The 21494-nt window shown below is 38.9% G+C and overlaps 1 protein-coding gene across 4 annotated transcripts in view; it reads right to left on the reverse strand.

The window, feature by feature from the left end:
- The window catches only part of MAGI2 (membrane associated guanylate kinase, WW and PDZ domain containing 2), a 734934-nt gene that overhangs the window by 13685 nt on the left and 699755 nt on the right, over positions 1 to 21494 (reverse strand). For all 4 annotated transcript variants that reach the window (XM_062019654.1, XM_062019637.1, XM_062019629.1 and 1 more), the window contains one exon: positions 10752 to 10890. In XM_062019654.1, the coding sequence (XP_061875638.1) occupies positions 10752 to 10890 (139 nt within the window). The remainder of the gene's footprint in view (positions 1 to 10751; positions 10891 to 21494) is intronic.

A 21494-nucleotide genomic window follows, 5' to 3' on the forward strand; every position in this document is an offset into this window, starting at 1 on the left:
ATTCCTCTTTTTCCTATTTTTCTGGATTACATGGAGAAAAGAAAAACTAAGGCTCAGTGGAGAGAGTGATGGCTGCATTCTTTCAAGCCCTGTATTTTAGGTTCTTATCTTCTAATATCATCAACTGGACAGAAATAGAGGAAGTCACAAATTAAAGAAAAAAAGTTAGAAAAGGATTTGTGGGACGGACTTTTCTTTGGCTAGTAAGTCTGCTTGCCAGTTTATGTGAACAAAACCAGGGATAATCTGTTTTATTCAGTGTAGTTTAGCTGTAATTACCTACTCTTTACACCACATTAGTAAATCTACTCCAGAATATTATAATAATTAAGCTTTAGTAATAAGAGAACTTGCTTGACAGTTTCATTATTAAATCTTTGCTCAGATGTGGGTGGACAGTGCCAGTTCTGGTGTGTATCATTATGTGTGTGGATTAGTGAGGTTCTGCTTTAATAATAATAATGAGTAGCTGCTGACTAGGAATTTTAATCTTTAAAGTGCTTTTCAAGCATTTAATAATTAATCCCCTTAACAATCCCACGAGATAGGTAAGTAAATATTACTATCCCTGTTATATACATGGGGGAAGCACGGGTTAGAGAATTCAGTTGGACTGGCCAAAGCCACTGGGAGTGTTAATTCCCAAAGCAATACTTAGGACTATGGAAAGAGCTTAGTATTTTTGCAATTTTAAAGTAAGGAAAAGTTATCACTTCCTGAAAGCTCAAAAACATGGGCATGAAACTGAACATGTCTTCCCACGTGTCTCTCCTTCTTTCAACATTTTCTTTTGTATTCCTATACCAAGGGATACTCATGTTAAAAGTCTTCTAAAATAGAATTTTTCTGTAAGGCAAAAATAACTGTACACATTCACATACACATAAATTGTTATTTAACAGAAGGATGTGCTACTTTCCTGCTAGCTGCTACATATTTATTAAATACTAAAGACATGTTTGTGAAGAAAATTTTAATATTCAATTTTGTCCTTGAATAGTTTTTACCCATAGCAATAAAACAGCTAGAACCTTTGGGAGCCCATATTCAAATTGCCTGATGGTTGTAGACCAATTTCATTAAGCAGTAAATTGATTCATTTAGTTAGGGGTTTTTTTGGTTGTGGTTTTTTCTTTGTTTTTTACACACCACAGATTCCTGAAATTAACTTGGTGTTGCTAGAAACAAGGTGGTGGTATTGGAAATGCATCAGGAATATGAATGGATGTTTGCAGTTCCACCAAGGTGGTCAGAAGAAGGAAAGGGCACTTTTCCAAAATGGCTATTGATTTTTGCGCTCACATCAGATGAATGATATATGAGGTACTTCAGGTTTCGAATAACACACAACTTCAGCTCTAGACATTTACAAAATGAGCATTAAAAATAGGATGAGGTGGATTATCTGATCAGTACTCTGAATAGGTAGAAGTATCTGGCTTAAACGTACAAGCCAAGATGCTTTAGCCATTTATTAGACAAACATAAAAGCTTCAGACATACTAACAGAGCTAAAGAACTGGGAAAATGCAGCTTGCAGCTGACTGGAAATTTCTGAAGGATTTAATTCTACTCAAACAATAAAAACACAGTATAAGCTCCCAATTTTTCATGTATTTTTGCAAATATAAATGCACTGGTCACCAAGAAAAGCACCAAACCCACGGTGCAAGGAAACACAGGAATGTATCACTTGATCTGGATGTACTTTCTAAACCACCTTCTAGCACCTGCATCTGTCCTGTCCTATACTGAACTTCACGTATGCCTACTGATCATCTTCCATTAGTGATCATTTATACAAAATGAAACAATTCTTGTAGGAGAAATGCAAGCTCATAATAGATTTAATTCTGATGTTATGGTAGAAGTCTCTCCTAAGGCACGCTAGAATGGTCAATATATCTGTTCTACATCAGGAGATTTGACTTACATTCTTGGTCAGTGCTCAAATGAAAGGTAAGACAGACAAAAAATTGGAAAATCCCCATGACAAAATTTACTCTTTAGGAAAACCCTCCCCTTTTAAAACTCTTTCATTAAAAACACATGCTATGGAAATCATAGAATCATAGAATGGTAGGGGTTGGAAGGGACCTTTAGAGATCATCTAGTCCAACCCCCATGCAGAAGCAGGGTCACCTAGATCAGGTCGCATAGGAACGTGTCCAGGTGGGTCTTGAAGACCTCCAAGGAAGGAGACTCCACAACCCCTCTGGGCAGCCTGTGCCAGGGCTCCCTCACCTGAACAGTGAAATAGTTTTTTCTTATGTTTAAGTGGAACTTTTTGTGTTCCAGCTTCATCCCATTACCCCTTGGCCTGTTGCTAGATACTATAGAAAATAGGGATGTCCCAATGTTTTATAACACATGTATTTTCATTTGTCCTGATACTGCTTTTTTTATTAATTGAGTATTTTGATTTTGGTGTTCACCCAAAATGAATTGCTTTTGATTTTGTGGATATATTTTACTGGGAAAAAAATTTCTGTTCCAACTCCTCCTTCCAAATAAATAGTCAGAACCATTTATAGCTGTGTGACTGTGTAAAACTAACTTCAGGTGTATTTATAGAGGATTCACTTTTCTACTTGTTTCAAGAAAAAAGACTTATTTCCCGTGTCCATTATGCTCTAGGGGGAAAAATAAATGCATAGAAAGTTGTGGTTATAAATATAGAACATTTGTAGTGGAACAGTCACTGAACTTCCTATGCTTGACAACTAGAACTTGCAAAATGGCCCTAATGCCAGACTGGATTTTTAACCTCATGTTGTTTCTTAACTACTTTTAGTGAAGAACAAAGCATTAGTAAGGTGAGAATAACAGCAAGGAATGGTGCAATTCACATTTCTACATGATGCAGGAACTTTTTTGTTGCTAGGAGGACTCCTATTGAGATATACATGCTTTAACTACATGGGTACAATTTTTGGATGGCCTCTAGATGTGTCCAGTCCTATGCTAGCAAAGGATAGGGACATACCTGCTCAAAAAAAATACTATGTATGGACACAAATTGGAAATAAACTGTAACTGGGAACACTTGCAAGCAACTGATTACATTATCTGGATTTTCAGGCATGAGACTTAAGCACAGCTTAGTGCCTGTGTTCTGGGGGCAGGAATTCTGTGGGCATCACACTGGACTTGCTGCTCAAAGGCTGGGAAGATACCTTTGGGTATAGTGCCCTTTTTATTTCCAATCCATCTACCTCAATAGTGTGACTGGCCTTGTAATTTTAGCAAATATACTACACTGTGCAAATTCAAGAGCAGACAGATTGAATGAATCTGAACACTGCATTTTCTGTGATGACAGCAATCAATAAAAGAATAGGAAAGTTCTTTGCTTTCCAGGTATCATTTCTGGGCCGTGACTCTCGGTTACAAATTTGATGTATCTGAACAATCTGTGCAGCTGGATCTGATATATGGGGAAAATAATAGGTTGAAATCAAGTGCAAAGTGCTATGCGTAAATTCAGCATAACCACTGGGTTTAAAAAATGAGAATTGCCTTACAGCATGTTCAAAAAGTCTTCAATTTTACATTAGTTATTTCTTCAAGAGGCTGCATATAAATATTGTTTGAGATCAGCATCCAGCTTCCACCATCACATTACTAACATTTTTGCTAGCCAAGTGCCATAAAGCAGGGGGAAAATTATGTCTTGGCTTCTCAGAAGTTTAAGATTTTCTACCTGAAAAGTAAAATTCAGAAGATAAACTTCTGCCATGAGAAAAAGTAGATATATAGCAGACCTCTGGCTGTGTTTCTTGCACTACCAGCAACATAGTATGAAGAACCAGTTATCTAGGGTATTAAAAGACATTTGTAAAGTGCATAGCTGCTTTGATGTCTAGGCTAATCAGTTATGAAAGAAAAGTTGAACACTTTAGTAATTATTGAGAGCCAGTGTGTAAGAAAAAGATGGAATAGATTCTATTACCAGTTACGAGAAATAAAAGAGTATTAGATAAAGATAATATACATGCAGAGTTTACAAACCGTGTCTTTAGGGTGGCCCAATAAGTAGAAATATGGGGACCCATGCTTGTCACTTTTCATGCACATGGAGAGACTGGAAGGTACCATTCCTAAAGGAAGGGGAGGAACAGCCTAGGACCAATCATTAGAATTAACAGAACCAGTGACATACAGATATTTTATTGTTGTTAGAGCAGAGAAATCTTAGTAAGTTTAGAACAACTGAGTAAAAAGTTTATATGCGACAGGAAAGAAGTATTTCTGTAAAGCTAAGACAAATAAGCATGCTGTAAGTCTAAATATTAGTGAATGACTGAGATTACTGTACATATATATTCAGGTCAAAGATTCACCTGGACTATAGAGTTGGAGTACATCTTGAGGTGCTTTCTGAAGGAGTCATAACACATCAAAAGCAAAGGGCCAAATGCTTTTCAGATCTGTGCCAATTTATTTGTATTTAAAAAAATCCTCTAATTGGTATCAACTCTGACATTTTTTGGTTTTGTTTATGGGATAGTGCTGAAATGTGAGCTCTGAGAGTTTCTTCAAGGCTCTTAAAAATGACTTACTGCTAAATAACTTACAGCCTTTAACTGTTAATCAGTAATGTTTTTGTATATAGCAAAAATTTATCATTAGCATACAGAACTCTTCCTGCCTTAAACAGCCAAAACTATCTAAACTCTAGTTCTGCAAAACCACCTGAACAACATGAGCCCTTGGGATAAGTTTTGGACATAATTTAGCATCATATGAAGCAACAGAGATTCAAAAAATGCACAATACAATCCTAGAACATATCTTTTAATGGAATGAAATGCCCAGGGGAGGCAGAGAGGGAAAGAACAACCATTGTGTGAGTCCCAAAAGCATCAACCAACCCCGTGACACAAGTTCCTTGTTCACCAAACCTCAATGATTCTGGTTCTCGTGGCTCTGTGTGTGTTAGCTTCATGCCATGACTGAGCTCAGGGCCAGATCTGGACTTCCCAGATAGGATAATGGAGAAATTTTCCAGAATGTCAGTGTGAATGGGATGGAGTCTCTAAAGCTTACAACTTTTTTTAGGAGATCTTAAGCAACTTTAAGTGGAAAACTACCAAGCTTGATAGAAAGTATGAAGTCCTGCTGTGAAAGTAGGAAGGGAAGCAAATGAGCTTTCTTCTAGGTATTCCTCAAAGCTGAAATTCAATGTTTCTGCTTCCACTTTGGGTCGAAGTGTTGATCTGCTTGAGGGTAGGGAAGCTTTACAGAGAGATCTAGATAGGCTGGGTGGCTGGGCCAAGGCCAGTGCCATGAGTTTCAATAAGGCCAAGTGCTGGGTCCTGCACTTAGACCACAACAACCCCCAGCAGTGCTACAGGCTTGGGGAGGAGTGGCTGGAAAACTGCCAGGCAGAGAGGGACCTGGGAGTGTCAGTTGACAGCGGCTAAACATGAGCCAGCAGAGTGCCCAGGTGGCCAAGAAGGCCAATGGCATCCTGGCCTGGATCAGGAACAGTGCTGTCAGCTGGAGGAGGGAGGTGATCATTCCCCTGTACTTGGCTTTGATGAGGCCACACCTCAAATACTGTGTCCAGTTTTGGGCCTCTCTCTACAAGAAGGACACTGAGGTGCTGGAGAGGATCCAGAGGTGGGCTACCAAGCTAGTAAAGGATTTGGAGCATAATTCATATGAGGAACAGCTGAGGGATCTGGGGCTGTTTAGCCTGGAGAAAAGAAGGCTCAGGGGAGACCTTATCACTCTGCAACTGCCTGAAATGAAGTTGTAGCGAGTCAAGGGTCGGTCTGTCCTCCCTAGTAACAAGCAACAGAACAAGAGGAAACAGCCTCAAGTTGCACCACGGGAGGTTCAGGCTGGATCTGAGGAGGAATTTCTTTCCTGAAAGGATTGTCAGGCATTGGAACGGGCTGCCCAGGGAGGTGCTGGGGTCACTGCTCCTGGAGGTGTTTAAGAGACAGCTGGATGTTGCACTTAGGGAAATGGTCTAGTGGTTGATGGGGCTGGGACAAAGGCTGGACTCGATGGTCTTAAAGATTTCTTCCAGCTGAAAAGATTCTATGATTCTCTGCAGTGCCATACAGAAAGCATCTTGTGCCTCAGCGTCCTCCATCTTTATGTCCTGCTTGCAAGTATTTGGCTGTAAGTCTCGTTGTTTTCAGATACTTCTAGGAACTTACATATTTTAATGTGACCTTGAGTAAAGAAAGCTCCAGTCAGGAAAAACTAGAAGCAGTAAGCCAGAAGAAGCAAGTTTCTAGGAATGCTGGGACTGAGAATGAAACATGCCAGCTTTCCCAGGGATCTGTATCCATAAATATTTAGAGAAAATGGTTGTTTCTCAGACAAAACTGTAGCTGCCTGGGGTTGACCTGAACTTGGAATTAACTTGCCTCTTGCAGAAGTCATTGCTGGATGGAGAGGCTGTGATTTGCTTGTTTTACTTAATCTTTAATATTACTGCTTTGGGATTTTGTGAACAGTTTTCCTATGTTTTGCCTGTAGGGAGGCCGCTTCATCCTGGTGTTCATCTGTGCAATGTACATGTTCTTCTCATGGTGTTCCTACAGCTATGGCTAAGGCCTGAAATAGACGAGCAGCTGTAATTAGGCTCCCACAGTGTGAGCAGACAGATTTTTAGAAGTGCTGCACATCCAGTAGCTCCTGCTGAAGTCCATAATCTCTCGGGCAGATGCATACATGGGGAGTTAGGCAGCCATTGCAAGGAAAATCTTGTTCTGTCATTTTATTTGAATTGTGTTTAATGTCAGTCTGAGGAGTGCTCAGTGCTACAGTGGTAACTGGGAGTTTTGTGTCCTGTGACATGTATGAAACCTCACACTCTTTCTGGACAGGCTCCTTGGGCACTAAGTGCATTTCAGGATCAGGATTCCCAGCAATACTTCTAGTTTTTCTTGCACAGTAATACGATTTTCTACTGACTTGGTGCTTTAGAGAACATGGCTGGCAGACTATTTCCTCTGAAACTTCATGCTGATGTTCTTCAGGTTTGGATGAGCTGTGATAATTCACCTTCAACGGAAGCACAGCTCCTCTGGTTATCCTTATCCTCAGCAAACATGTTCTGAGATGCCGGGTGATAAAACATCTGTTTTCTAAGCTTCTTTTGTTGCACCCTGCTGTGAAATCAACTATTATTTTAGAGTATTAATCATATCCATGCTCCTTCCCATATATGTTGATGCTACTGTTCATGCTGCAAGGGGATTTCCCCCTCTGAAGTGCTCTGGGATCTTTGGCATTTGTTTTCAAGCAAAATCAACATCTGGAGTTGAGGTAAATGATGCATTTGTAACACTTTTTCTTTCTTCCCCTAGGTTTGAATACTGCTTCAGCTCAGCCAGAATTTTCTGAGATGTACTTGTAGGGACAGATTTCCAAGCAGCATAAACAGGCATAACTCATTTAGGAGATTTACAGCCTCTCAGGAGCTTTGTTCTTTGTTTCTTCACTGCATGCTTTCTTCTTTTCAATACATACTCTTTTCTTTTACAGATCACTTTTGTGCCATTGATGATTTTTCCTCAACACTGCTTTTACTGATGTCAATCACATCATATTTCGAACACTGATGTTTCTTGCACTCAAATATATAATGCCATATCTTGTACTAACAGAAACATGGCTTTGGAATTTAAAACACATTGATTATGTTGCACAAGAAGAATAAAGAAGTTGAAAACTGAGACACAATGATTTTGTATTGTTTTTTGGCTGGTTGGTTTAAGTTGTTCTGTGTAAGCTTGTTTCTTTTTGATGCTGTGAGTCTGAATACAACTGCTGTTGGAAAGGTCTTTAAACACAGCACTACTACAACTGACTTGGGAAATCCCTGACCATTTTGCTTGTCAGAGACTGAGAGAGACTATCTAAGAGAGGACGCTGGTACACTTGCTCTGTTTTTAAATTTCTCCCTAGGCTTCTTCTGCAAACCTTCATTGCAATCCAGATACCAACTCAGTCCTCCAGCCTTGCATTTTTATACTCAGTTAAGTCTTATTATTTCCCATTGATGATCTCCGGAGCTTGACTCTGATAAGAATAAGAAATATTTCTGCAGTGTACTTGCAAAAAAGCCCAAATAAACAAAAAAAAAACCCCTCCTCTAATTAGTCTTGTTACATCTCAGTTGTGCAATTCTGGTGAGAAGAAGAAGGAATTACTAAATATTGACTACTTTATCTGCCGTCCTCCAGACCACTTTGTCCTTGAGCCTACTGTCACAATCTTCTCTGCATTCAATTTTCAGCACATTCTTTCTGGAGATCTCTGTCACTAGTGACCTGACAGACATTCTCTGCAGTATGATGATTTACCCTTGAGATCTGGCCTTCTTGAGACATATTCTCTGTTTTTAATACTTTCTGTGTGTTAATTTCTGTTTTTAACTTCCTAAGCAGTCTGCTGTTAGTTTTTATATGCACCTTCTGTTTGTTCCTAGAGTATTTCTCATTGCTTTGGGAGATGACCCAGGGAGGACTTTGATATCCCAGTTAATTTCAACAAGCATCTTCTTTATTTGCTGCCATTCTGCCTGCAGACTGGATGCAGCATTAACGTTTCTCTGCTTGCATAATGAACATATTAAGAACTGCAGGCATGTGGATGTTATTCATCGCTGTGATGCTTTCTGTAGATTGTGTGTACATTACAATGTAACTCCTGAACACATTTGCCGATTTTTCAGTGCAGTGGGATTGCAGCTTTCAAGCAGATCTACCTGGTTCTCCTCCTGTACAGAGCTGTAAGCTGGGGATGCATCCAGAAAAATGATCTGAATAAACTACACTTCTTCATAGCAACTTTTATTTTGTTGTGATCTGCAGTTTTACACAACTAATGCTAAGCATTACAAATGCCTTATTGAATAGTGAGCATGGCTTTAAACAGTCCTGTGATGTCATCTTGTTTCTTTCTGTTAGCACTATAAATTGTGCCTGGATTTGTAATGGTTTATCCGTATTTTCTACTCATATTCTTCTGTGGAAGGGAAGGCTTGTGCACTTTTGAACCTTTTGGGAGGTTTAAAACAATGTTACTTACGCTGAACTTTTTTTACATCTGTTTACATTTTTATGTGATTCTGGATAAAAGGTACAGATTTATGAGATATAAATATAAACTTATTTTGGATCTCCTGTAAACGTAGGTTTAAGGGCCATCCAGAACCAGGACCTGAAGAAAGTCAGATTTGTAAAGGGGGTGAACTGCAATCAATTCTTTGCTGAGAGCAGCCTCCTGTGATTCCCCTTTAGATTAAACTGCTTCCTGAGGAACCAGAGAACTGCTGGTAAATGGTTCTGCTGTTTGAGGAGGATTACTACCACTATAGCTGTCCTGGATGTTTGTTTGTTCTTCCATTAAAATTGATGCACTTCTCCCTACAAAAGAGTTTTAGAGGTGATATGAATCTCTGCTGGCGGTCTCTCTGAAAGTACTGTACACTGGTTAAAATTGCTACTAAACATCTTAGTGTCAATTTATCACAATTCCTGAAAGCCATTTGGGCTTTGTTCCTACCCACCCAAACTATGAGTGGACTATGGCCCATCCTTGTGGTGCTTATTCAGGAACTCTTAAAAGCTGGAAAAAAATGTGACATACACTCTCCAAAATATTGCTTCAGCCACAGATTTGGCTCTAGTTTAGGGAAAAAAATGATGCAATTACTGTGTATGCTGACAGCCAGCAAGGCGCTGAGTTTCAGTGGAGCTGACTTTAATGTCTCCAACAGAAGTAATGAGTTTATATTTGTAACAAAGACTGACCTGAATCTACACTTAAGACTAAGTATTACTTTGAATTTTCATATGCTACTGCAATTTCTGATTCTAATGGGAAATGATGCTGGAACTTCAAAAGTAATATTAGAAAAAATTAATAGAGTTTTGGACCTCCTAGTATAAAGAAGTCAAGGAATTTTCATTTAAAAAAACATTTTCCTGTGACATTTCAGGGCCATCTGTGCACGTCATAGGACTTATGTAAATGCACGACATGGTCACACCACACGTTAGGGTAAGCCCTGATTTCAATTTTTAAAGAGGGCTTTTTTTCCTTTGAAATTACCTTTGGATAATTTATTTTTACTTCTCATCATTTCAGCAGTGAAATATGGGTTCCATTACTGTCTAAATAACTGACACATTTTGAAATACTCAAAAAAGTCCCCAAAGTCCCTCTGAAACAAACATGAGAAGAATGGATCCTGTTTTCTCACTACAGTGACAAAGTCTCCTTTTCTACTTATCATCATTTTATAGTGTCAGAGTTAATCCAATGGGTGAGGTTATCAAGGAAAGAACTACATTCTTGTTAATGCTTTGAGTGTAAACCCCAAACACTGAACTGCATGGCAAGACTGTCTGCTGTGATTCAAAAAGTGCAGAGAAGTACCAATAGAGGAAGAAAAGGAGAGTTTATGGACAAATCAGCAACTCCCAGCACACTCAGAGATGTCCCCGAAAGGGTTCATGGTGCTTCCTCCAATGCACATCTTATAAGCCATTGTCTGTGTTGGGAGGGCAGCAAATGACAGTGGTGTACACACATGTATGGTCTTGGGCCAAGGAAACAAATATACAAAGAAATCCACCTTTACTCTGGTAAGCACTTAAGCCCATATTTAATGTGTCTCAAAGTATTACAATATATAAGTATCTGAAATTAGCTGAAAAACAATATAATTAATTTATATAGGTTCATGCATATAATAAAATGTAAAGATGAAAACCCACCATATTCTGGGACCTGGCCTGTTCCACGTTTCAACAACAATCGCACTCTCCTGCCACCAGACTTGATTAGCTCTATTGCTCTGGCATGTGTCATGTCCCTTGTGCTTTCTCCATTGATTTCAATGATTTGATCTCCTACCTGTCAGGTAAGAAGAATATTGAGTCAGACAAAATTGCAGTAAAATGAGCATTTCGGAGACATATTCAATGGATCACAGGTTACTTGAATGACAGACAGACACATCAAGGTAAATTTGTTCCTGTCTGTCTGAGGGATACTACTGGCAGATTAAATAACCTCTAAAGTGGATTCTGAGTGTGGTGTATCAAATGTCTCTCGCCTTCTGCCGAAATCAGCGTAACACATTTATAACTTGCTTCACATCTACATGTAAGAGTTTTTAGTTAACTGCTTGATCTATTGGAATCACTGGAAACTTCATTTGTGCTACATCTAAACTTGCAATGTTGCGTGGGCCTGAGACCTTTTAGCTGGCTGTTTTCATGGAGAAAAGAGAGATTCAAAGCACAAAGATTCATCATTTGAGTATCCAAATCTTTGTAGTAAAGTTTCACCTAAAATTAGAAGTTGCTACAAAGTAAACTATTAAACAAAGGAAGGTTTGTGCTGTGGCACAAGACACCCAGATTCGCTGGAATTATTATAAGAGCATGCTTTGAGCTATTTATCCACAGAAGGTTTTTGCTCAGAATAAGTACAGCACCTGGCAGAGCTGTCTAGTTAGAGGAGCCTACTCCAAGGTGCTGATTGTAGATTTCTGCTATTCATCTCCTGGCTGCTTTTCCAGTCTTAGCTTCATTATTATTTTTTCACCTCTATTTCTACAGCTGTAATATGGGGTACTGATATCTGTGTCTCCCACTCCAATCTCCCTCTCAGCTTTGCCTTCTGCTGGTATGTTTTTGTTCTGCACTTCTCCCTGTGAAAAGATCTGTCTTTAGATGCTGGAAACTTTCTCCATGATCAGGGAAGTGGTTGCTTTGTGCTGTGCCTGGACAGCACAGCAGACAGCACAGGTAGGACATGGCAGTTATACAGCTTTTTTGGTGCTGCAATACCACAGCTGCCCATGTATTTGGCGAGGTGAGCCTTGTGTTAGCAGCATCATGGCCTTTGGTGTTTCTGTTTTGCAGCTGCCTTGCAGAAATCTCTTAGCCCCACCGGAGGGGTGGCCTGGGTGAAGGCTCTGTGGAGAGCTGATCTCCTGGTGCTGGTAGAAACGTGTGTCCAGGTGATGGATGGCCAAGAGAAGTAAGTGGTGGTCTCAGTGGAGTGGGTTTCACAAACTCATTTATCAGTGCCAGAAGAGCACATCTACTTGGCAGGATCACACCTGTCTCAGTCTGCATCTGCAGCTTCCTCACTGGCCATACTCACTGCTGTAAAATAATGGTGCACATACTGGAGAGAGTTTTAAGAAAACTATACAGATTTCAAGATGAGAACTTTCTTTTCCTCCTATAAGCCTGTCTTGACAAAACCAGCTCTTAGCTAGCCTTGGACATTGAAATATTTTGTGTTTTGTATGTTTTCTTTGCTCCTATTGTATTTCTGTCAACTAAAAGTGTAATCCTTCAGAGGTTTTCCTTCCTTCCTGAGTCTGAAATACTGTATTTACCAAATAAATGTGCATAATATGAAATGTCAACAAGACTCCTAGCATGAAAGAAAGCTAGAAGGAATGTCAAGAAGTTATCTAATCCTTGCTTTTGTTCAAAGATGGAAAGAATGGTACTAAAAGCACTACGGGAGTGTTTTTCAATAGGAATTCAGACTTTGTCAACAGGAGTTGCAGCCCATTTGAAGAACTCTCCCAGGATCCTGTACGCATCCTATGCCAGTACTTTACTTAGCTAAAAAGCCATTGATCTGAATAAAACCTCTCAGCCTTGCTACCATGCTTTGTAAATGCTGCAGACTGAGTGGTAGGGAAAAAAAGCCAGGATTATTTTGTGAAAAAAGGCCTTATTTTTGCAGTGCAAATTTCTCTCTTAGCAGATTTTTTCTGCTGGGAGGAATATATTTGCTTGTACCCTGCAGTACACATTTTTGGACAATTTTGATGACCTCCAGGCCACAGTGACACACTATGCAGGGGCTGCCTGGATCCTGGAGACATCTCCCACAGGTTTGGCTCTGGGGGCTGTTTGTTTCTTATCACTTCTGTAACACCGACAGAAGATGGATCTGTAGCATCCCCAACGAGATACTAGTCAGTCTAAACACAGACAAAATCTAGCCAGTTTGGGAAAACCTGTTTCTAAACGTCATGAAATGATTAAACTCTGGTAAAACTTATAAAAGTAATCTCAGATTTTCCAAAGGCTTAAAGACATCTCTTTTGTTTGTGTCATGTTGTCTGCACAGAACACATTTTCCAGAAGGTGTTTAAAATGATCTTGTTAGCATATTTTCAGATGTGCCAGATTAGATCAAATGAAGGAGGTGTTTTTAACACTCCTTGATAAATAGCCTTTGAAATAACTACTGATGAAAGCTAAGCAGAGCTCTACAGTTGTTCAAATAAAATCCACTGCACTCTGGAGCAGAAAGACAGAAAGAGATTTTAACACAGTTTAATATGAAAAAAGGTTAAGTTAATGTCACATTTTCCCCTTGCTGTTTGCTTTTCTCCCATTTTCATTGGTTAATAGGCAGGAACTACCTTGTATTAATGTAACCTTTACTGTACTTCAGTGGATTAAAAGATTTTTTTTCTCTGTAGGCAGCACATAGCTGATTTGATAGTTCCTTTTATAATAAAATCTTATGTGCAAACAACCTTCCAACATCTTGGTTGTATGACTGGGAGAGGGGAGACAAATAAGTTTGCAAAAATTAAATGCTTTGAAATTTACAACAGAAAAAGTGTGAGACCAGAGGTAAAAATGAATAGTTACAGGAGCAGCAGGTTGTGTTTCATGCATCTGTGTCTTGTGTCTGAATAATGTATGGCTGAAATATACTCTCTTTGTAATCCAGACCCAGCTCTGATTAGATAAGAAAAACAAGGAAGACAAATGTTGACAACACTCTTACCCTGAGAAAAGCTTCAATTAGACTTTACACTCATATGTGGGGAATTCATACAAAAGAGAAAACCTTGACTGAGTGCTTCCCCATGTGTCTAATAAGGTCCAAATTCCTATTTTTTTCCTGCAGTTGAACATTTATACTCTCCCCTTCCTTCCCCTTGGCGATGTAGATTCTCCTATGTCTGTTATAGGAGGAAACCGTGCCATATGCTTTCTCTCTGTCCAGGCATTCAAAGGTGTTTGCTCTCTTGTCTTTTCTACTGTGGAATAGATTTTTATATATTGTGGGGTTATTTCTGTCTTTTAAAAAATCCAGTGGTTGTCTAAGAGGAGCTTAGATATACCCACATATTAAAGACCCACCAAGGTGAGGTTAGAGGAAATGCTAAGCATAGACACAGGTCCAAAAAGTATCCAATGTCTATTATATGGGATCCTCACTACTCTCTCTCAGGATTAAAAGTTGATTCTGCAGTTTTATACCACATATGGCATTTCTCTGTACTTCTGTTCTGGATCCTTCCAAGTCTGTCCACAGTTTCCAAACTGCAGATATTACTAAGGTGTGAGGTAGGCAGAACAGATAAAAATGGAAAAAAACATTCTTCCTATGTGGGAGAAACACTTATTAATAATGTTCCCAGAATGAGACCTTTGCCTTTTTGTAATACCTCAGATTGATGAGTCATGATTAGCATGGATTCTGAGATTATTCTCAGCAGTATTGTCTAAACACTTATCCCCCATTTTACACTGTGCATCTGATTTCTCTGCCTTAACCTGAGCACACGGCACCTCCGTGAATTTTATCAGACTGACCGCTTTAGAATCAAACTTTCATTTAGAAATCTAAGTCAGTTCCTCAAAGCCCTTTCAAACCCTCTATGAATAGTGGTATCTGGTCATCAGCAATTTTATTATTTATCAATAGCTCTCCAATGATTAATGAAATGATTGAATCAAGCTGGTTTCATCCTAGACTCCTCAGAACAACGCTTGTAATTTCACACTTGTAATAACTATTCAAGATCAAGCTGTTCAGAGAAACCTTTGAGAGATTATTTTCACATTACTGATTCCACCTAGACTCTATTTCCCCATCCTTCTGTGAATTTCATGCAAGGCGGTGTTGAAAGGTGAAAAGATGATGCCTCGTAAGATGATGCCTCATATATGCTCTTTCCTCTTTTTCCACAAAGAAATAAAAATGAAAATCAGAAATAAGAAATTAAAATGAGACTAGTATGACAAGACTTGCTTCCACAAACTGCATGTTGGTGACCTTTTCCAACTGTGATAACTTGTCAGATTATTCCCGAGAACGAAAGTTAAGGGAACTTTTCTCTATTATTTGACTTAAAAAATATGGAACATGTTTTCTTTTCTCTTGTCTGCTACTGACTTTCTTATTCTCCATGAATTCTTGGACATAATTACTAAAAGTCTAGAAATTACTTTCTCTTAGTCATTGAACATACACGGACATCAACATGTTACACTGACTTGAATCTAAGTATGCTTTAAGTAGTTTTTTCCTTACTCTGATTTATACTAAATTCTGTTTGCTGAAGTTGATGTAAGTTTATGGTCTTTCTGAATATCTGAAAGAAGCCTGATACAAAGAAAGCACTGAATATTTCAGTGCTTCTCTACATTCTCAGCAAGAGATGGGCCACTTTTTTCCTGTTATTTCTTTTTCCTTTAATATATTTATGTTACCTTTTCTAGTTACCTTTTATACTTTCCTTGCAGACTGCTTGTATATCTTTCTGACACATTTAATCTTCTCTCTGCATCTAGTGGGACATCAGCCACCTAACAGGTGTTGCAGCGTCAACTTTGAGTGTCTAAATCTTTTAGCTGGTGTGACCCTGTGTCGTTAGCAACTTTTACCTAAAAAGTGACATATTTGAATATCAAACCATTATTTTAAAGGGGCACTTCACCAAACTGTCTTCAGTGGAGATAAAAAGCTTTCCATATGGAGCACCAGATTATTCATTGCAGCAACAATATAATTTTGCATGGCATTTAGGTTCTCTGTCATTTTATGCTATATGAATTTCACTTTTGTCAAGAAATTAACAGAAAAAATAATTCCCCAGATCTGGAGAGTTAGCCATCCCTAAAATAATACCTTCAGCTTCCCTGCCATTCAGGCATAGTTTTTACATGGCAGCCTGAGAGGATGCACACATTCTAATCACCAAGTTTAAAATCTGCAAATAGCAGGGAAGACATTTGACAGTACAGCTCTTGAAATCTTATATTTTAATCTCACAAAGCTCAGACTACCTTTGGTTTTTTGGAATAACCTGTCATGTGAAGGTGCTGTTTACTTGGGATTCCTGCTTGGAACTGCAACGAATGGATGCCTTTGCAAGGTTGGCAGATATTTGGTGGCTAATTATGTGAAACAGACAGATGGACCCTTTCCTGCTCCCAACCATGGTGGGCCACCCCCTGAACTGGCATCAGGTCTGATTTGCAATCTTCCTGGCAATCTTCAGCAAAGACTAAAAAGCCAGAGTGATTGACCTCTGCACCCTCCAGATGTTCCCACCAGTTTAAGGTTGAAGCAAGTTGGCAAGCCAGGCTGGGAAGCTTGCATGGCTGCTGCCTGAGCTGTCTTTATTCTGACAAAATGCTATTTTTGCAGCTATGAATCTGCTAGTTTTACACAAATTGACTTTGGATTGTGTTTCTTTCTTCCTAGAGAAGTGAATTTCCATGCTCTTTGGGATAAATGTCTGTCTACCCAAACTCGCTGATCCTGCTCCTGACCCAATGACATTAGATAAAGAGATTGCTCCTCTGTTATGTTTTTACAATGTGCAAGCACAAATAATCACAGAATACTTCCTCTCTTTCATCTTTAAAGATTTGAATATTAATGATTTAAATGTAATTACGAAAGTAGTTTGTGTGTATGGGAAATGTCTCTTAAAAAATCTGTTTCAGTTCAAGTTAATTCAGTTGCTCCCTCCATGCATACGAACAACTGAGCTATAAAATTGGGCAGCATGTTTTCTGGCAATAATGAGAAGATAATATTCCTTCAGAATGTTTAAGTGACATCACTATTGATAGGTTAATTAGAAAGAAAATTACAAAGCTTCTCCGAATCATTAGAAGAAAGTGCCTCTAGTACATGAGAGTTTATCTTCAGAATCTTTGTTCTAGCCATATTTTATAGCAATTTTTACCTGTCTTGTTAAAAAAAAGCCAATCATACATACATACATAAGGAATTCCAGAAGCAGGCTAAATCAGAAGGAAATACATAGAGCCTTAACGGAGTAAAGTTTTTAAACTACTGATGATAGTCTTGAGTATGTGTGCCTCTGTCAGTGTGTAAGGAACAGTCTCTAAGCAGGTGTACAGTTCCCAGTTGCACAAAATGAAATTAATTGTGTATGCACATTTTCATTCTACGTGAAATGAAGAAATCTAGTGATAAAAGCTGCCTCAAATGATTTGTGCAGAGGGCATTGCTATCTGTCATTTTATTAATGCATTTTATAATTAAACCTCAGGAAAGAGACTAATTACACTTAATTCCTTTTATATGGGCATTCTATTTTTATAACTGAAGTATTTTGCATATTATTTATTGCTCTTGTTATTGTTAATGTATCCAAAAGGCTGAGAGATTGTCTGTACTTGGAGACCAAATAGCAACTGTGGAACATCTATTTTAGTGAATTTTCCAAGTACTGTCAAGGCCTAATATCATTGCCTGGAGTTAGACACAGGCTGGATATCTGCTGTGCAAATTTCCTCACAGCAGAGGATCTGTACTGCTTGGAAATCCCAGGTGTAATGTGTAGCCTGAGCAATGCTATGGGGTGTTTCTAGTCTTGGACTCTCTCGAGTCCATTTTAGGTAAGTGAGCTTGGGTGTCTCAGTAAGAGACACGGCATTTTTTTTTGGAGGGATCGCACTAACATGTCCCAAGCCACTATTGAAGCAACCACCCATGAAGGTTTAAAGTGACAAATTTTGGGTTTTTTTTTTTTTTCTTCTATGGCCAATCAACTGTTTAAGCAGCTGTGCTTCTTACCCTTGGAAATGCTGAGCTCTCTGTTCCTGCAGAGAGCTGTGCTTGCCTCCTGCCCAAAAGGGAAGGGAACACTGCAGGGAAGAGCAGGGCCACGTGACATGGACCGAGCTGCTGCAGAGCAAGGAATGGCTTTCACACCACTCCTCAGCAGGTGCTCTAGCTTTTTTTTTTTTTACTTTTTACTTTTTCACCTTTTTCTGAGAGAGGGAGAAACATTAGAAGTGCTATTACAGAAAGACAGCTTGAAAAGTGGAAAACGTGCCTGACCAAGTGTCTGTGGAGAATGGGGAGTGCAGGAGAGAGAAATGGAGTTTGCAGTGGTGGATGGCTAACAAGACAGCAAGGCTGACTTCTGGTACTACATTAGATTTTATGCTTTCTACAGCATTGCTGCAAAACAATCCATGTATATGAAAATTAAAGGTGTCAAGGTTAAAAGGAAAAATCATTATTGTACTGGAGTTAAATGAAATACAATTTTATTTTTTAAATGGAACTAATATGACTTAGTGTAGCATAATGTAATAGTAATAGTATGTATTTCACCACTACAGTCATGGATGGGATCCGGTAGAGACTCTTAAAAAGGAAGAAGGAGATTTTGATGATCTTAGGCAGTTCCCATTGGGTAAGAGCAAAAGAAATTCAAGTTTTGACGAGTCGATTTTATAGATCCGACGTAGAAGCCTGGGCATGGAGACTCCGCTATCCAAAATTGCATCCAAACAGCAAAACAGAAAAGAACATAAACTGCGACAAGTTAAACATGAAACCACAAAAAGATACTGAAAAGAAAAAATGCTAAAATATAAGAGCTAAGAATGTACATTCAAACACGCCAGAGATGTGGAGCCCGCAAGAGAGCCAACATCTCAAAAGATAGTTTGGGTGTAAGGTAGAGAAGACTGCAGAAACAGTTAGGTGAGTTCTTTGCTAAAGAGGAAGGCGGCAAACCTCCTGCAAGAGGGTCTGCTCACCACAGAGGTGAGTCTGAGGAACTGACAGAATCACAGAATGGTAGGGGTTGGAAGGGACCTCTTGAGATCACCCAGTCCAACTCCCAGTTAAAGCAGGTTCACCTCGATCAGGTCACATAGGAACGCATCCAGGCGGGTTTGGAAACCTCCACAGGAGACTCCACACCCTCTCTGGTCAACCTGTGCCAGGGCTCCCTCACCCTCACAGCAAAGAAGTTTCTCCTCATGTTCAAGCGGAACTTTCTGTGTTCCAGCTTGTGTCAGTGATAAAGATTTCATAACAAACTGATGAAATAGATAGTAAGAAACCATCAGAAGTAGATGGCTTTCATCCTCAATTCTAAAGGAATTGGATATGAAGCTGCTGAACTAGTAGCTACAGAATACAAGGTACTGCCTAAATCAGTAAATTGCTGAACAGCAGAGGAATGGGAACTGGCAAGTCTGACACCAATCTTTAAGAACGGTCCTGGAAAGTAACCAAGCAAGTTTCCTGTTCAATTGAGCAGATGGAAGGAAGCAATAAGGATGGTGAGGGTTAGTAAGCACATAGATAATGATGATAGAGTGGGCAAGGGTCAGTTTGGCTACTGTAGAGGGAAGCCATTCCTCATAGATCTATTGCAAGTTGCTGGAGCTCTCTGTGTCTATATTGATAAATGTGACCCAGTTAGAATACTGACATTTTCAGAAAGCTTTTAACAGTAAAGCCTTCAGAAAAGGGTCTGCTGTGGGATGAGAAACAATAGGATCTTCTAGGTAAAGGATTAAATTCTAGAGAAAAAAAAAACCCCTTTAAATAGTGGTCAGTTTTCACAACCAAAGGACCTTACTATAGCCATTATTCTGATCGGCATATTTTTAAATGGAATGGTGAAGAAATTGAAGATGGAGGTGACAAAGATTGCAGGCAACACAATACCATGCAGGCTTGTCAAATCTAAACTTAAAAGCTGTAAAAAGACACCATAATACCGTGTGTTAAAGCAGCAGGTGAAATTCAATGGTGCTAAGTGCTAAATGCTAAGTATAATACATGTGGAAAATTATATACACAATCACTCTAAATTAACCATTACCCCTGAGGAGACAGATCTCATAGTCCTTATGGTTAGCTTGCTGAAAATGTCAGCCCAGTCAAAAAAGCAAACAGAATATTAACCATTAGGGAAAGAAGAGAGAATAAAGGAGAAGCCATCATTGTGTCATTTAAGGGCATCAATATATTGAAAACTGCAGATTGTTGTGATGCTTCCACTTCCAAATGAATGTGACTGACTGAAAAATGCTTCGAGAAGGCTGATGAGACTGGTCACGGTAAAGAAGAGCTACCTTATGAGGCAAGATAAACCAGACTGTTAAGTTTCAGTGGGAAAAAGTTGGATATGATATAGGTCAATTGAATAAGGAATGATATGGAGAGTGAGGAAGCAATCATAAGAGTATTATCTTGTAGCTCCAGACAAAAAAAGAAACTTTTTTTCAAACAATGCAATCATTTAGCCTTGAAATTCATTAACATAGTATATCAGGAATATCAAAAGGATGAGCAAATGGTTAAAAAGTAGTCCTAGTTACTAATTATGAAAATTCTAGCATTAAAAAAAATATGTAAACTGTCTTCTGGGGCTTGCATTTTGTCACATCCAGTAAAGAATAATTTTGTACTTGTTCTATATTTCTTTCCTCAGCTTCTCCTACTTTTCCTTGTGGAGTGAGGAGACTGCGATGGGCAGGTGTTAGGAATGGGGCTAATATCTCTATCCTTTTCCTTTCATAGGTGACCTATCTCAATTTCTACTTGTGGTTTGGAAAAAACAGAAGGGAGGCTACTTCTGTCATTCCTGTTGCTGGACAGAGTGTTTCAGTTATCAGAGTGGCATCATGTGGTGCATTTATTTTTTTCAAACACTCTTGATTCTTATATTTTAGGGATAATTAATTTTTTAGGCCCAAAAATCTTTCTAAATCTTCCATAAAATATGTCTGCCTGCCAAGTAAGTATTTTAGTCTTAAAATTTCATAGAAAACTAATTTTAGCAAGATTATTAACTCATTCTTTTTCAGAGTTTGGGCTTGAAGGATTTTGCTATTAGTTACAAGAATGCTTTGACTGTTGTCAAATTGAGTAAATATTTGCTAGAATTATGTTAATCGCAGGATTTCTGCAAAAAAAATCTAAAAAATACACACAGGTTTTTAGAGAAACACTGAATAATAATTTCCCCTACAGTTAGTTCACACTTGATTCATTAAGCTTTTATATTGTCAAAAGATATCCAGGATCCTTGAGGACCTCCATTTGCATTTGTTTGTTATGCAGACACAAAGATGTTGATCACCTTTATGTCTGCTTGTCCACACGTTCTTCCCTGAGTTCTGCCAGTTACACTAACCTGGCATTGAGCTCTTCTTGCCACAGGCTGGCACATAGCTCATATACTCAAGTACCCCAACTGAATTCCCAGAAGTCAAATCAATCACACCTAGTCTTACTACAAATGAGGTTGGACAGTGATGTATGTAGTAAGGAACTGGCGTGTGAATGAGATTACCCCAAAGGGACGTGCAATCCGGTGGGAAAGCATAGCTAACATCTTCTCGTACTGTTCAGATGGATCACAAATCACAGAATAAATGAATGGG

Source organism: Colius striatus, chromosome 1 (assembly GCF_028858725.1).
Source record: "Colius striatus isolate bColStr4 chromosome 1, bColStr4.1.hap1, whole genome shotgun sequence".
Taxonomy (NCBI): Eukaryota; Metazoa; Chordata; class Aves; order Coliiformes; family Coliidae; genus Colius; species Colius striatus.